This window comes from Panthera tigris, chromosome E1, assembly GCF_018350195.1.
Source record: "Panthera tigris isolate Pti1 chromosome E1, P.tigris_Pti1_mat1.1, whole genome shotgun sequence".
Taxonomy (NCBI): Eukaryota; Metazoa; Chordata; class Mammalia; order Carnivora; family Felidae; genus Panthera; species Panthera tigris.
Window position 1 is genome coordinate 1,806,589 of NC_056673.1, and position 13,814 is coordinate 1,820,402.

General features: G+C 60.0%; 1 protein-coding gene across 4 annotated transcripts; it reads right to left on the reverse strand.

The window, feature by feature from the left end:
- Positions 1 to 106: 106 nt before the first annotated feature.
- Positions 107 to 11,995, reverse strand: PLD2 (phospholipase D2). 4 transcript variants are annotated; one of them, XM_042967780.1, is made up of 25 exons: positions 11,929 to 11,995; positions 11,338 to 11,447; positions 11,117 to 11,247; positions 10,860 to 11,002; positions 10,345 to 10,450; positions 10,192 to 10,257; positions 10,003 to 10,061; positions 9,739 to 9,831; positions 9,495 to 9,647; positions 8,847 to 8,996; positions 6,191 to 6,274; positions 5,979 to 6,057; positions 5,172 to 5,282; positions 4,574 to 4,744; positions 4,096 to 4,222; positions 3,819 to 3,937; positions 3,615 to 3,728; positions 3,373 to 3,477; positions 3,077 to 3,165; positions 2,848 to 2,961; positions 2,635 to 2,684; positions 2,311 to 2,445; positions 1,947 to 2,100; positions 1,107 to 1,221; positions 107 to 876 (listed from the first exon to the last, which is right to left on the reverse strand). In XM_042967780.1, exons 2-25 carry the CDS (start codon positions 11,444 to 11,446, stop codon positions 652 to 654), a joined length of 2,802 nt encoding a protein of 933 aa, XP_042823714.1. In that variant the 5' UTR covers position 11,447; positions 11,929 to 11,995; the 3' UTR covers positions 107 to 651. The 4 variants fall into 4 exon arrangements, with proteins under 4 accessions (XP_042823714.1, XP_042823718.1, XP_042823716.1 ...); XM_042967784.1 differs by lacking the exon at positions 11,929 to 11,995 and having other exon boundaries at positions 9,495 to 9,550; positions 10,345 to 10,382; positions 11,338 to 11,505; XM_042967782.1 differs by lacking the exon at positions 11,929 to 11,995 and having other exon boundaries at positions 9,495 to 9,577; positions 10,345 to 10,382; positions 11,338 to 11,505.
- Between the last annotated feature and the right edge of the window lie 1,819 nt (positions 11,996 to 13,814).

Consider the following 13,814-nt stretch of genomic DNA (forward strand, 5'->3'; position numbering starts at 1 on the left):
AGCCGGGAGGCGGGTGGGGCGAAGGCGCGGGGTCCCAGTGCCACATGCGGGCGGGGAGGGGGAGGCGTGCGCTCGGGCCGAGGTTCGGCCCAGGAAGAGCCGGGGACCTTGTCTAGACTAGGCGTTTATTTATGAAATGCTCACTGAACGGATACAAAGCTAGTGTCTGTCCACAGGCAGGGGAGGGGGTAAGTGTGCACCCCAGCCCCCGCCCTGCCCACCGCGGGGGCGAAGCCGGGGGCGGGGGGGCTTCACTCTTCCCTCCACCTTGGCAGTAATGGCAGGGAGGGGGTTCGGGGGCAGGAGGAGGAAGGCCCAGGACAGGACCTCCCCAGGGAGGCATCCCGGGCGTGGGGGCAAGGGTTTGCCTCTGCCCTGGAACAGTGGTTTGAACCGGGCGGCAGGGGGGATGAACTCAGGACGCCCTCCTGCCCCCCCCAACCCCCGCCCCGCCAGCCCAGAGGCGGAGTGACCTCTTCAGCTGCTTCTCAAGGAAGGGTCCCCGTGGCTTCTCTTCTCTAGTCCTCTTCCGGCATGCCTGCCCTCCCCCTGGTCTCAGAGGGCACTGCCCTCCAGCGTGAGGGTTGGGGGCAGGGAGCCAGCCTCGGTGGAGCCCAGCGGCGGGTAAGCTGTCCCGGACTGAAGCCGTAGCTATGTCCACACTTCGAGGGGCATCACGCCTTCCTTGCTCCCCAGGGGGGGCAGCAAAGACTCATCCTCCAGGAACTTGAGGGGAAAGTGGACCAGGTGGCCCTGGACCTGGGCGAGCTCAGACCGGGCCAGAGGTGGGCTGACTGTGGCCAGGGGCTCCACGACCACGTACTCCCGGAGCGCCCTGAGAGAGCGTGTGGCATTGGATGGCAGGCAGCGGAAGATCTGTGGGTGGGGGGCACAGAAGCCAGTGGGGCTTGGAGACCCTCGGCCAAGAGTCCAAGGTGCCCCCGCTCCCCACACCATATCCCCCCACGCCTGAGCCACTGAATCCCACGATGTGCCCCCCACACCCTCATCCCCCTTTTGGGAATGGCTTGGCGGTGGGGCCTCGATCCTACCCCGAACGGGATAACCCGTGGATTTCCACACAGTCAGCCCCGCTCGGCGCCCACCTGCTCATAGATATTGGCATTGCTCTCGGCTGTGTCCTGCCACAGCTGAAAGAAGTCATCACAGACAGGGTCTCGGAGATCCAGGTCTGGCCGGGCGTGTGCCCCGAGAATCACACTATGGGACAAAAGGGTCTCCGCAAGGTCAGATTAAGATCCTTGGAGGGGCGCCTGGGTGGCTCAGTCAGTTAAGCGACTGGCTTTGGCTCAGGTCATGATCTCACGGTTTGTGAGTTCAAGCCCTGCGTTGGGCTCTGTGCTGATGGCTCATAGTCTGGAGCCTGCTTCGGATTCTATGTCTCCCTCTCTGTCTGCCCTTCCCCTGCTCACTCTCTGTCTCTGTCTCTCAATAATAAATAAACATTAAAAAAAAATGAAAAATAAAAAAAAGATCCTTGGAGAAGGTGAATATCAGAAAAGTCAGATTATTCCTACGCAGGTAATTCAAAATAAACCCGATGTTAAACAGTACAATAAGCACAAATGAATCCAACAGAATTTAGTTTGTATCTTCTTTGGCCACTATTTTGATGCTTTAAAAAAAAAAAAAAAACTACCAAGTTATTTTTAAAGTATTTGTTTCTCAGGGCGCCTGGGTGGCTCAGTCTGTTAAGCGTCTGACCTGGGTCAGGTCATGATCTCACGGTTGGTGAGTCGGAGTCCCGCGTCAGGCTCCGTGCTGACAGCTCAGAGCCTGGAACCTGCTTCGGATTTTTGTAATATCTGTTTCTCATGGTCTTGATACCCCTACTTTCCCGGTACCCTATGCTAGATTGGGAAACCCTCGCACCCGCTCCAGAGGCAGAGTAACCCCCTCCCAACTTGTTCCCCACCCGGCCTTACCTGAAGCAGTGCTTCCGCAGACTCAAAGCAAACCGGCCCGCCTGATACTCCCCACCGTCCATGAGGGATGGTTCCATCTCTGTGTCCTCGATCAGCACGGCCAGCTCACTGTCTCGCTTCCCCAGCAAGCTCCGGTCGTTGATGTTGGCGGAGCCTGGGATGGGCGCAGGACGCGACGTGTCTGCCTGAGCCCGGGGGCAGGGGGTGGGGAGTGGGGGGTGGGGGGTGGCAGGGGGTGGGGGGGCCCTGCCCCATCAACTTCAACTCTGCCCGAGGACCAGCCAGCTTCCGTCACCTCCCGCTGGGCCCTGCTCCACCCCCACCCCCCCCCAGCGCTGCCAGGGACCCAGCATCCAGGACTGACCGATGATGACCGTCCGGTCATCTGCGATGAGCATCTTGCTGTGGATGTAGATGAGTTCGGAGACCGGGTGCCCGCCCAGCTCTCCGTGTGTGCGAAGCCCGCAGATGGATATGTAGTCCCGCCACGCTGTCCCCACTGTGAGAAAGGGGGTGGGGGTGTAGGGAGGGGTGCCCTCCTGTACAGATGGAGCCCTGTCCCAGCTGCCTCCCCACTTCGTCTATACGCGTCTCCCTGCAGTAAAGACTGCCTGCCATCTCCGAGCAGTAGCCCCAGAGACACGCAAGAAGGCCCCGGGGCTGCAACCCCCCAGCCCCCAGCACTCACTGGCTGCTTTGAGGCGATGTAGGATCGAATATTCCCCACGGCACAGGGTCCTGAGGGAAAAGAGCCGGTGAGGGAGGTGGAGGCTGGGGGAGCTGGTGGGGGATGTCAGGAGAGAGGCGGACCTCTGAAGTCCAGCAGGAAGGGATGGGGACAGAGTCAGGGCAGGGGCACGGGTGGATGGCCACGGAGAGGCAGAGTCTGGCTGGGGGTCACCTGTAAGTGAAGTGCAGAATGGCCTGGATGGAGTTACCACCACCTGTCGTGATGTCACCTTCAAACCCCGGCAGCAGGGGCAGAAGCACGTAGACTCGGAAACGCTGCCCCTGTCTGGGAAGGGGGCGGAGTCAGAGGTCTCACCTGTTCCCCCCCAAGTCCCGCCCCTCCGCTGGGGCTAAACCACGCCCACAACCCCATCCCGCGGCCAGTCCCCCCTCCCCCTTACTTGTGGGCCTTCAGGATTCTGTCCACAATCTCATCGCCCACCTTGTTCAGAACGGTCCGCCCGTCCGAGCAGCTAATAAAGAACTGATTCTGAGGCAGGGACCAAAGAGAGACATCAGCAGCCAGGCCCCTGCCCCCTGCCAACCCCAGGCCTAGGCTCCAGGCCCTGGCCCCGGGCTGCGCATTTCTCCAGGCCTGGCTACGCTGGCCCTCAAGGACCGATCCCGCCGCTGTCAGGTCCCTCTCATCCCCCCGGGGTCCGCTCCATTCTCTGTCCCGCCCTCACCCCCGTCACACCTCGATGTACAGGAAGTGCTGGCTCTCCCTGATGGTGTGCAGGTAGGCATTGAGGATGGAGTTTTCCACCGTCCCTGCTGACCAACGGTCCACCGACCGCAAGACCTGGCGGAACAGCGAATATGCTGTGGCTCCCGACCCCAGGAGAGGAGGGGGCGGGGCGGGGGGAGGGGGGCTCTCGGGCCAGGGGCCCTGGGCTGGAGGGAGGGAGGCGTGAGGACGGGCTGAAGAGGGGGCCTCACCTGCACAGTGGCGCACTGCCCCCCCGGGATCGTGAAGGAGAGCTGGTCCGCGGTGCTGGTGGATTTGGGCAGCAGGTAGGGGTACACGGGGGTCTTGTACTTGGCCTTGGTCGTCTGAGGTGGAGTGATGGCAGTCAGCGGGAGGCGGCCCCTTCCCGACCCCCCCCCCCACCCCCCCGAGCCCCCGCAGGAGGGAGTGGGCACCTTGGTGAAATTCCAGCGCTGGATGAAGTGGCGGGCCAGGTCCCGGGCGGGCAGACCGTGGACGGCCACCCCTACGTCCCGCCATGGCATCCGGGGCGTGGTCTCCCTGTCGATGAAATCTGGGGGGCCCCCGGGAGGATCAGGGGCAGGGAGGAGGACGAGGGGACCAGAGGGAGAGCTACACTACCCTTGACCCAGCTCATCCCGTTCTCGGTTCCCGCCTCGATGTCTGCCCCTACTCTCAGCTTTTGGGGGCTTGGGAGGAGGGGACCCTCACCCTCAAAAGGCCGGTCCAGCTGCACCCAGTCCTTAGTGATAAGATTGCTGTAGTCCTTGCCCAGCCAGAAGAGTTGGTTTTGGGACAGGTCTGGGGTGGCCGGAGCATCTGAGCCGGGGGTGGGAGGCTGTAGGGAACACACCCAAGCCAGGGGCAAGGAGAGGTCATGGAGGCCGCACAGAGCCAGGGCCACAGAGAAGAGAGGAGCACTGAAAGTGTGAGACACAGAGACACAGAGAGTAAGAATGAGACAGAGAGAGTCCCACCCTGGCCCTCCCCTTCGGCCGCACTCGCTACCCCGGGGGAGTGGGACGCGGTCGTGGGCGTGGGGAGAGGACTGGGCCTCCTTCAAGGCACCTTCCTGGGGTCCCAGAAAGAGGAATCCCCGGGGCGGGCAGCACGCGAGTGACCAGCGGGGGCGGGCTGGCGCTGGGGAGGGGTGCGCCTAGGGACGCTCAGGGAGGCCTGGGGGGACCACCTGCAGGGCGGCTGGTTCAGAGGGGTCCCCGAGGTCAGTCAGCCGGTACTGCAGGTCGTCCCAGCGGCCGTAGGCGAGGTCCAGCCCCCCCAAGAAGGCCACTACTTGGTCCACGACCAGGAGCTTCTCATGATGGGCCCACAGCGTCACCTGGTCCGGGTGGCGCATCACCTGCAGCAGGTGTGGGGGCAGGTCATGCGGGCGGGCTTAGCGGAGAGAAGATGGAGACATTGGGAGGGAGGATGGGGGGGGACAGGAATATGGGGGGATGAGATGTTCAAGGAGAGGGAGGGTCGCGGGGCGCCTAGGTGGCTCAGTCGGTTGGGCGTCCAACTTCGGCTCAGGTCATGATCTCACAGTCCGTGAGTTCGAGCCCCGCATTGGGCTCTGTGCTGATGGCTCAGAGCCTGGAGCCTGCTTCGGCTTCTGTGTCTCCCTCTCTCTCTCTGCCCTTCCCCTGCTCACCCTCTGTCTCTCTCTGTCTCTCAATAATAAATAAGCGTTTAAAAAAAAATTAGAAAGGGAGGGTCGAGGGGGTGGGGAAGTGTGGCGAGGAGGGTCGTGGTTTTTGGGGGCGTCTCTGACGCCTGACGGTCACCTTTATGTTGGGGTGCAGCAGCATCAGAGCCCTCTTGCTGTAGCCGCTGTTAATGCCCAAGGCCAGCTCCACCTCCTTAAACAGCAGTACGGACACACGGACACCCTCCTCCTGGTGGTGAGCGGGGGAGGGGGGGTCAGAACGGCCCCCCCTGCAACCTCCCGAATCCTTCCCCATTCTTGGGGTTCTGTATATCCGTGCACTCAGCCTGGGGATCCTCAGTGCTCACACCCTGCTCTGATGCTCTCAGCAAACCTAGCAGTGGGTGAGCACACTGTTCACCTGCCCATCCATCCATCCATCCATCCATCCATCCATCTTCCCAGCCATTTACTCACCCCCATATGTGCCACCTGTCATCCATCTATCCCTCACCCCCCCCCCGCTACTGATCCACGTTTCCACCCTCCTATCCTTCCATCTATCCCCCCTTTCCATCATCCATCCACCCACCGGCCCCTCCTCTCGATCATCTGTCTATCCATTAACGTCTATGGATGTCCCCAACATGGCGGACACCGGGCCTTATACTGAGGCTAGCGATGTCACTCCCGTGAGAAAGGCAGACACGTACACCCCCAGGTAACGCCACCAGGTGTAATGGGTACTTGGAGAGAAGTCTGCACCAGGTAGAGGAGGAGCATGAAGGGGGAGGTGTAGGTTCCTCTTAAGGAAGAAAAGGAGATGATGCTTGCCAGAAAGCAGCCCACGATAGACGTGTTTCCTCCCCTGAAGCTTCAGCTTCCTTTCCTTCTCCCTTCTGACCCACCTCCACGCACCTCCCCTCCCGCCTGCCACTGTCCTCACCGCCTTCTTCTTGAGCATAATGTCCAGTCTCCAGTCATCTGAATGGGCCGGACGCTTCAGGTAAATCTCAGGACTCAACCTGGGATTCAGGGCAGGGGGTGAAGGGCGAGCAGCCAGCCACTTCTTCCCTGCCCCTCCCTCCTCTGGCCTGTAAGCTGATCCGGGGCAGGCCCTATCCTGCCCCTTCCTGCCTGAGCTTTTCCCCTACTCACCACCAGTCTGTGATGAAAATCTCCTCTTGAGCTCCTTCGATGGCGTCTGCCACAGCGGCAAAGTAACCCGCCCCGTTCACAAACCTGGAGGGAGGGGAAGGTCAAGCCAAGGAGGTCAGAATCAGAAGCCAGAAAGCTCTGGAGAGTGAAGACCGGAGGACAGTCATGGATCAGAGGTGACGGCAGGGTCAAAGATCAGGAGTGATCAGAGAAATCAGACGGTGTCAGACGTATGAAAGGGGGACAAATTTGCCAGTTTAAGCTAAGTAAAATTAAAAATTACGAAGAAGATGACTAAAGGTGGGGAACATTAGCGCATCATACATAAAGAGTTCCAGCGAATCAATAAGAAAAAGACACACAGGCCAATGGCGAAATGAACAAAGATTAAGAACTGACAGTTCACAGAGGAGATTAAAATGGTCAACCATAGGAAAAGATGTTTAATCTCAGTAGTAAAGACGGAAATTGATATCAAAATGGAATAACATGTCTTTAATCCACTAAATTGGCAAAAATAAAGATCACTGGCAATGTTCAATATTAGCATGCAGGAGAATGAGAATCCTCATAGACTGGGAATATACTTCGGTTATAGCCTTTTTATTTTTATTTTTTTAACATTCATGTATGTTTGAGAGACAGAGTGTGAGTGGGGGGGGGGGGGGGCAGAGAGAGAGGGAGACACAGAATGCGAAGCAGGCTCCAGGCTCCGAGCTGTCAGCACAGAGCCCGACGCGGGGCTCGAACCCACGAACCGTGAGATCATGACCTGACCCAAAGTCGGACGCCTAACTGACTGAGCCACCCAGGCGCCCTGGTTATAGCTTATTTAGAAGACAGTTTGGCAGTATTTGAATATCAGACACACATACTGTTTAATGCCATTAAATGCACATAGTAATTCTATTTCTAGGGATGCATCCTATTAAATGCTTTGCTTAGGCAAAGACTGTGTTCAGTGCAACATCGCTTAAAATGAGAATTTGGTTCCCCTGCTGATGTCCTCTCTCCCTCTCTCAAAATAAATAAACCTAAAAAAAAAAAAAGAAAAAGATTTGTAAAATGAGAATTTGGGGCGCCTGGGTGACTCAGTCGGTTCAGCGTCCAGCTCTTAATCTCAGCTCAGGTCTTGATCTCAGGGTTGTGAGTTCAAGCCCCATGTTGCACTCTGCGCTGGGTGAGAAGCCTACTGAAGGAAAGAAAAAGAAAAGAAAAGAAAAGAGAAGAAAAGAAAAGAAAAGAAAAGAAAAGAAAAGAAAAGAAAAAAAAGAAAGGAAGAAAGAAAGAAAGAAAAAGGAAGGAAGAAAGAACCTGAACGCCTAATCTCTAACACACACATTACGTGAAAAAGAAAAAAAAAGCCACAAAAGTAAGTTCATGATCTCATTTACATTAAACCCAAAAGTAACGTATGCGCATAAGCCTATGAAAGTGTACAGGCCGAGAAAGGAGAAGATACACGGGACTCTGTTGCGAGGGTTACTTCTGGGGAGAGAGCTGGGCTGTTGGGTCTAGGGCAGACGTGAGGCCAGGGAGTAAAGGGCTGGGCAACGAAGGGGAACTTAAGTTTTTCACTTATTGTGCTTCTGCGTCGTATCGTTTTGGCTTTTGAATAACAAATAGTATGATGGTGAAGAGCGGGGCCTTGACCCAGACTGCCTGGGTTTGAATCCTGCTTCCACTGTCTACAAGGTGTCGGACCTTGGGCAAGTTCCTCAGCTTCTCCTCGCCTCAACATTCTCATCTGTAAAATGGACACGGCGCCTGTGCCTGCCTCGTCGGGTTCGCGAGAGGGTTTAATCATACTTAGCGCAGCTCCCAGCACGCAGTGAGAACTACGTAAGTATCAGCTATTAGTTCTTATGAAACAAATGAATGTCAACACCGCCTCCAAGAAAAAAATCCTTCCACCACTCCGTCCTGCCTATGACGAAGTCCAACCGCTTCAGCTTAGCACGCGGGGCACACCCAGGCGCTGTCAACCCCCAGACTGTTCTCTGGCCACTCCTCCTCCCCCCCCCCCCAAACGCTGCCAGGGTCACCAAACATGCCAGCCTACTTCTTCTAGCCTCGGTGCCCAGGCTAGTCTCCGCTTTCTTCCTAAGGCCAACCTCAGGGTCACTGCCTTCTGCAAGGCAGTCCTGACATCCCCACTGGGGGGCAGATGTTCCCCCGCTGTGCCCGCTACCCTGTATCTACCCCCGGAACGGCCGGAAGTTACCATTGTTCTGTGACTGAATCACCTACTAGGTTGTGTTATTCCTGCCACTGGGCCTGGCACGTAGTAGTAGGTGCTTAGTAAAACGTGTATTGGACGAACGAGTCAATCAGAGAGATTTTAAGAGCTCATAAGGCACAGAGAGAGCCAGTGTGATAAAAGGCAGTTAAAAAGGTCACAGCAGGTCAGAGAGGCCAGGGTCGGAGGAGATGACTGGAGATGACTGGGTATGGGGGTCAGAGAGATCAGAGGGAAGGCAGATAATCAGTGTGGTTAGAGGTCAGATGGTCAGGAAGACTGGAGAAGTCAAAGGGGGAGGGTGTCGAAGCCAGAACGGGTCAGAGGAGATCAAAGAGGACCAAGGAAAGGACTCAGAAGACACAGAGAGGGTCGCGAGGCCCACAGACAAGCTCCGAAGGGACGGCAGTGTCTCACCACCGGGCCAAGGTCCTGGGCCGGGGTGGGGCATAGCTGTCATGACGGTGCAGCTGTATGAAGTCTCTTCCCGGGCCCTGGGCCAGCTCCGTGATCTCCTGGCCCCACCACCGTGCCTGCCGGTAGCTGCCACACTTGAGGATCAGGGACCTGAGCAGGAACAACGAGATGGACCACAGGCTTCACCCTTCGTGCCCCGGCCTCGCCCGGTACCTCCCTCTTTGGCTGCCCCTTCTTTCCCGCTTCCTCCCTCAGTCCCTGATTCACCACCCCACCCGGACAAGGCAGGTGTCTGCCTCGCACACAGTTAGGTCACCGGCACAGCATGGAGTTTTGCACCTGGCACTCGGGGGTTTGCTCGAAGGAACGAACGAATGAACGAATGAATGAACGGAGCGCCCTTTCTTTTATATCGGGAGTCCCTCCCCCAAGCTTGTACTTGACCCCTCTCTCTGGGCCTAGGTTCTAAGAGCAGTCCCAGGCATGTGGCCAGACCAGTTCTCTGGTTCCAAACCAAGGCCGGCTCCAGGGGGGGTTGGGTGGGGGTGGGGGATGGGGTGGAAATGCTTCCTTTCCTTCCACTCACTGCCCCCCCCCCCAGCGCTCTCGGCTCACCAGGTGTCCGTCTACACCGGCTGGAGGCCTTACCTGTGGGAGGTGTCGATCCTGACCCCGTACCGCGTCTCCGTGCTCCGCTTCCCCACCTGCACCTCGAAGCCAGGGTCAAAGAGCTGAACAAAGGAGATGGCGCCCGTCTCGAGGCACATGTACAGCAGGAAAGAGTCCTTCACCACCAGCCACCTGGAGCGGGAGGGCTCCGTCCGTTCCTCCCTGCCCACGGCATCTCCTTCCTCGCCCCCACCGCTGCCCCGCTGACCGCTCCGGGGCTCACCTCTTGGACCAGCGGTAACACACTTGGTCCCGGCCACAGCAGGTGAGGCCAGGAACGCGGTGGCCGCCCGAGCGCTTCCGGATCACTCCTTCCCTGTGGGCAGAGTCGGGGAGCGGGCGTGGGGTGGGGAGAGGCCCGAAGAGGGATCCGGATGCCCGCCGCGCCCCCGCCCCTGCCCGCGCACCGGGCACTGCTTGCCCCGTCCTCAGGCAGGGAGGGATCCGCGGGTTCGCCCGTGGCCCGCGCGGGATGTCGCACACTCACAGTCCTTTGGAGCCAAGGTCTGGGATGAAGGAGAGCTGGCTGACTTCCAGGAACTCCGTCTGCCGAGGAAGACGAAGGCTCAGGGGACAGACTCTGGCTTCCAGCCCCTCAGACCCCACGGGCCGGGGTCCTCTGCCTCCCTGGGGGTCTGATGAAACTGCCCCCCCTAAAACCAGCCCTGGGCCTTACCATGGCGTGGTAGTTGCGGTAGAAAGACATGGTCAGGAGGCGGTTGAGGTAATTCTCCAGGTATTTCTGAAGCAGGGACAAGAGACAGACAGATGGGACCGGAGCCACTGGCGCACGAAACGCCTTCCCGGGCGATCCGGCGTCGGGTCGCACCTGTTTGCTGGCCGCGTGTCTGGAGGAGCCCTCGGGTCCTGCGCGAGGCAGAGAGGGCATCTCGCGGTTGGCGGCTTCTCCGGCGGGGGGGTGGGTGGTGGCAAAGCTGCGGAGGCGAGGCGGGAAGAGGGTCAAGCGGGAGCCAGGAAGCCGAGTGCCTGGATCCCTGAAGCACGAGACCGGGAGGCTTGGGGGAGGCCCGGAGGCTGGCAAAGGCCCCCTATCCTGAGAACGGAGACGAGGGAAGCTGCCAAGGGCATTTTGGGCGCCCCGCCCGGCTGAGATATTGGCACGGGACCACGGACAGGGAGAGCCGAGCTGGGAAGGTTTCCTGGTAACCGGGGTCAGGGAAGGGCCCCCCCCCCCCCCCACCACCACCACCAGGGGCCAGAGCTGGGGCAGGAAAGGAGCTGGGGCAGGGAAAGGGTGCGACAGGCAGAAAGCGGTGGTGGCGGCTGGGCCAGGGACAGGATGGGGCACCGCCTTCCCGACAGGAAGCAGACCGGCCCCCTTACCGGGCCAGAGGGAGCAGACTCATCAAGACTTTGTGCCTCAGGAGGTCCCGGTGCAGCTCCTGGAAATGACGGAACTTCTTCTTGGTCGTCCAGGTAAAGGCGCCGTGAGTCAAGCGGACGGAATACAGAGTGCAGGTTCCCACCTGGGGGCGGGAGGAACTCAGCGGTTGTCCCCTGGCCGGGTCGCAGCGCCCCCTCCTCCCGGACCTCAGGGCCGGCCCTGCCTTTCCCCACCTCCCCAGTGCCCGGCCAGCCACCTTGGATCCGCTGGTGTATCTTTCGGTTCCCACCACTTGGGCGGTGACGGGCACCCCAGGGGCGAACACCAAGGGGCGCATTTTCAGAGGCTGCAGGTCGTAGATGGCCAGGAAAGGGTGCATCCGGTCAGCTGGGAGGACGGAAGGTGCGAGAATGTGAACCCCGGAGGTCTCGGCCGCCCCCCACCCCGTCCTCCCCCAGGGCCGTCCCCCCTGCCTACCTGGGTCCTCCCCCTCCCTCAGAGTGTCCAGCTCGTCGGGCTCCATGTGCAACTGGCTGGAGTCCAGCTCGCCCCCCGCGGGGAAGAGGCTCTGGGGGGTCGCCGCCATCCTGGGCGCAGGGGGAGGCCTCAGGGAGGTGCCGTGCCCTGCAGAACCCGGGCCCCCCACCCTCCCCACCTCCCACGCGCGCCCTCCTTCCCCTTCGGTCTGCAGCGCCCCGCCGACCCGCCTTGACCTCCACCCGGTCCCCGGGTCCCGCATCCAGGATCCCTCAGCCCCGCCTCCCGTCCCGTCCCCGGCGCGCCCTGGAGCTCCCGCCGGGCCCGCGGGGCCCCGAGCCGGGGCGGAGCGGAAGCCGGGGCGGGGCGGGGGGCGGGGGGTCGCCGGGGACCCCGGGGCTCCGGCCGGGCCGGGCCGGGAGCGGGGGGGCGTCCAGCGGGAATGAGGAAGTCCCGCGCGCCCCCGCCCGGGAGGGACGCCCTGAAATCTCGGCGCGCGGCTGAGCCCGCGCCCCTTCCCGCCCCCCGCCCCCCTCCCCTGGGGCCCGGGCCCCGCCGCCGCCGCCGCCGCGCGCCCCCCGGGCCCCTCACCCCGCAGCCCCAGGCGGCGCCCGTGCCGGTCCGCCAGCCGAGGGAGCGGCACAGGGAGCCGGGCCCACACCCGGGCGGCGGGGCGGGAAGGGGCGGGAAGGGCGGGAAAGGCCGGCCCCCGGGGGCGGGTCTCCGGGCCTCACCTCCGCGCCCGCCCCGCCGCCAGGCCGTCGAGCGAGCGCTGGTCCCGGGGGCTGCGGCGGGCGGCGGTAGAGGCAGGGCCGGTGCAAGAGCCCGGGGGCCGGCGGGGGGAGGCGGCGGCAGAGGCAGGGCCGGTGCAAGGGCCCGGGGGCCGGCGGGGGGGAGGCGGCGGCAGAGGCAGGGCCGGTGCAAGGGCCCGGGGGCCGGCGGGGGGGAGGCGGCGGCAGAGGCAGGGCCGGTGCAAGGGCCCGGGGGCCGGCGGGGGGAGGCGGCGGCAGAGGCAGGGCCGGTGCAAGGGCCCGGGGGCCGGCGGGGGGAGGCGGCGGCAGAGGCAGGGCCGGTGCAAGGGCCCGGGGGCCGGCGGCCGGGGGCTGGGGAACGTGCGCTCCTACACCGCTCCTGCACCACGTCTCGCCACTTGCCCCGGGCCGGGCTCCGGGCGCACAGCAGTGAGCGAGCCGGCCGCCGCCGAGCCCGCTCTCCAGGGACCCACAGTCCGGGAGCAGGCGGGAAACTCTCAGGTTCTAAAAGACAAAATATGCCCCCTTTATTTATTTATTTATTTTTTAATTTTTAAAACTATTTAATTTTCGGAGAAAAAGAGAGCACGAGCAGGGGAGGGGCAGAGAGAGAGGGAGACACAGAATCCCAAGCAGGCTCCAGGCTCAGAGCTGTCAGCACAGAGCCCGATGCGGGGCTCCAACCGGTGAACCGAGAGATCAGGACCTGAGCCAAAGCCGCAGACTCAACCGACTGAGCCACTGGGGCTCCCCTATGCCCTCTTTTTTTTTCAAATGCGGATTTCCTTATCTCTCCCGATGGACATCTGGGTTGTTTCTAATCTATTGCGATAAAGCTCCTATAAACATTCCTGTAGGAGTCTTTGTGTGGATAAGCGTTTTCCTTTTCTCTTGGGTAAATAGCTCGTAGAGGCGTTGCCAGGGCCTGTAAAAAGTGCATTTTACCTTTATGAGAAACTGCCAGACTGGCTCCCTAAGTGGTCGTTCCGTTTTGCATTTCCCAAACCAGTCTGTGTTACTTCTGGTGGTTCCACGGCGTGGCCAGCATCTGACGTGGTCCATCTTTTTAGCATTAGCTGTTCTGAGGGTAAAGTAAGTAAATCGTCGTAGCTTCCTTTGCCTTTCTCTGAGGAGTAATGATGCTGATCGAGTTTCACGTGCTTACTGGCCCTTTGCATAATCTTCTTTTGCAAAGTGTCTCTTCTAGCTTTTGGTAATTTTTTAAAAACAATGTCGTATCACTGAATTAGTTCTTTGTATATTTTGAATACAAACCCACTAGCAGATATATGTATCACAAACACTTTGTCACAGAATGTGGCTTATGTGTTTAAAATCATAGTGCTCTTGGGGAGCCTGGGTGGCTCAGCCCGTAGAGTGTCCGACTTTGGCTCAGGTCATGATCTTATGGTCCATGGGTTCGAGCCCCGCGTCGGGCTCTGTGCTGACAGCTCCGAGCCTGGAGCCTGCTTTGGATTCTGTGTCTCCCCCTCTCTCTGCCCCTTCCCCACTCATGCTCTGTCTCTGTCTCTCAAAAATGAATAAATGTAAAAAAAAAAATTAAAAAAAAAAGAAATGAAAGCACTGATTCAAAAAGATATATGCATCACCATGTTTATAGCAGAATTTACAATAGCCAAGATATAGAAACAACCTAAATGTCCACTGATTGATTGAACGGAGAAAGAAGAGTGGTACACACACACACACACACACACACACACA